Raw genomic sequence first — 1,464 nt, 5'->3', positions numbered from 1 at the left:
TGACTCGTCTGCCCGGCTCTGGGGGGGGGGGGGCGGCGGAGTGGAGTATTTCCGCGAGTGCCATCCTCCTCGGGGGCCTGATGGGTATTCTGCCATTCCGCCCCCCCTCTCCCGCCCCGCCCCGCCCCCCCTCTCGGCAGCTCATTCAAACCCTGGACCCGGCTGATTGGGCTGAGCGTGTCCTTGTTCCGGCCGACTCGCCCGGGGTCGCCGGCGGCCAGCTCGACGCGGCCACCGGGTCCGCTCAGCCGGCAGGGTCCTGGTCCGAAGAGGCGTCCCTCCTGTTTGACAAGTACGGTGCGTTGTCGGTCCTCCCCCGGGCTGCCGTCCCGCCGCCGTGCCCCGCCGAGTGCTTGGCCCCTTTCTGACGACCGCCCGGCTGGATCCCAGCTGACCGAGTCTCGAAATCCGCTACATCCGAGATTTTGAAACTCCGCTCGGCCATGATCAAGCACCTGCCGGTCTCCGGCGCGGACAGTGACAATATCCTTGCTGTGTGCAGCCGCGGCTCCCGCCGCTCCCCGCCGCCCCTCCCGCCGCCTGCCATGGCCACCGCCGCCCCTCGCCCGCCTCTCCATGACCCTGGTGTAGACTTAACTTCCCCCGCACAGAGCCTCGCCACCGGGACAAGGAACCCCGACGCCGCGAACACCCTGCCGCCGGGGGCCCGCACGGCCGACGGGGAGGACGCACTGCCGGACACCGACCCCGGCCGGACCCTCCCCCGTGGCCAGGCGGTGGATTACATTCGCGAATTGGACTCGGCCGCTGGGGGTGGGCTGCCCCGCGCCGGCCACTCCGCCCGGTACATGGGGATCTTCTGCCCGGAATCCGCGGCCGATGCCGGGGCCATGCCGGCTGGCTCCACCCCCGGCGGGCAGTCCTCCGTTCATGCGGTCTTCTCGTGCCCCGGCTGCGCGCGTGTCCTTTCCGACCGGTCGGTGACCGCGCATCTAGGTGCGTCCGCCCGGGGGATCTGACATGCCCCGCGCAGCGCCGCATGCGCTTGGCCGCCCACGGCACGCATGTCCTGACCTTCGTCGGTTGTCCCTGCCGCGCCGGTGCCACTTGGATGGCGCTGCTGCATTTGTGGCTGCTCCTGATGGCCGTGGCCGCGGCTTTCCTCGTCTGCCGCTGCTGCCGGTCAGAATCCTGCCCCAAGCTGGAGGCCGCCCGCTCGGCCGCGCGCAAGCTCTCCCAGGCGAAGGCCCAGGCCGAGCCCGTGGCTCCCCTGACCCCCAGTATGTCCGGCCACTCGCCCCAAATTGCCCCCTGCCTCAGGTCCACTGACCCTTGCCATGTGTGGGCAGATGGTCCCGCCTCGCCCGTCCGGAAGGACGGCCGCCGCAGCGACCGCAAGCCGAGTACGTCCGCGCCCTCTCCCCACCGCGCCCCCGGCCTCCATCCGGGCCCCCATGCCTCTCGGGCGACCTGCACCGCGCCGCGCTCCTGACGGTGTTCCCC

General features: G+C 71.8%; 1 protein-coding gene across 1 annotated transcript in view; it reads left to right on the top strand.

The window, feature by feature from the left end:
* Positions 1-1,464, top strand: part of H696_01476 (hypothetical protein) — a gene marked incomplete at both ends in the record, with an annotated part of 9,770 nt that overhangs the window by 6,691 nt on the left and 1,615 nt on the right. The window contains 5 exons of the mRNA XM_009495371.1: positions 141-297; positions 391-494; positions 612-957; positions 1,149-1,241; positions 1,311-1,364. Coding sequence (XP_009493646.1) covers positions 141-297; positions 391-494; positions 612-957; positions 1,149-1,241; positions 1,311-1,364 — 754 coding nt within the window. The remainder of the gene's footprint in view (positions 1-140; positions 298-390; positions 495-611; positions 958-1,148; positions 1,242-1,310; positions 1,365-1,464) is intronic.

The sequence above is a fragment of the Fonticula alba genome, assembly GCF_000388065.1.
Source record: "Fonticula alba strain ATCC 38817 unplaced genomic scaffold supercont2.2, whole genome shotgun sequence".
Taxonomy (NCBI): Eukaryota; order Rotosphaerida; family Fonticulaceae; genus Fonticula; species Fonticula alba.
This window is presented reverse-complemented; position numbering and strand designations above follow the sequence as displayed.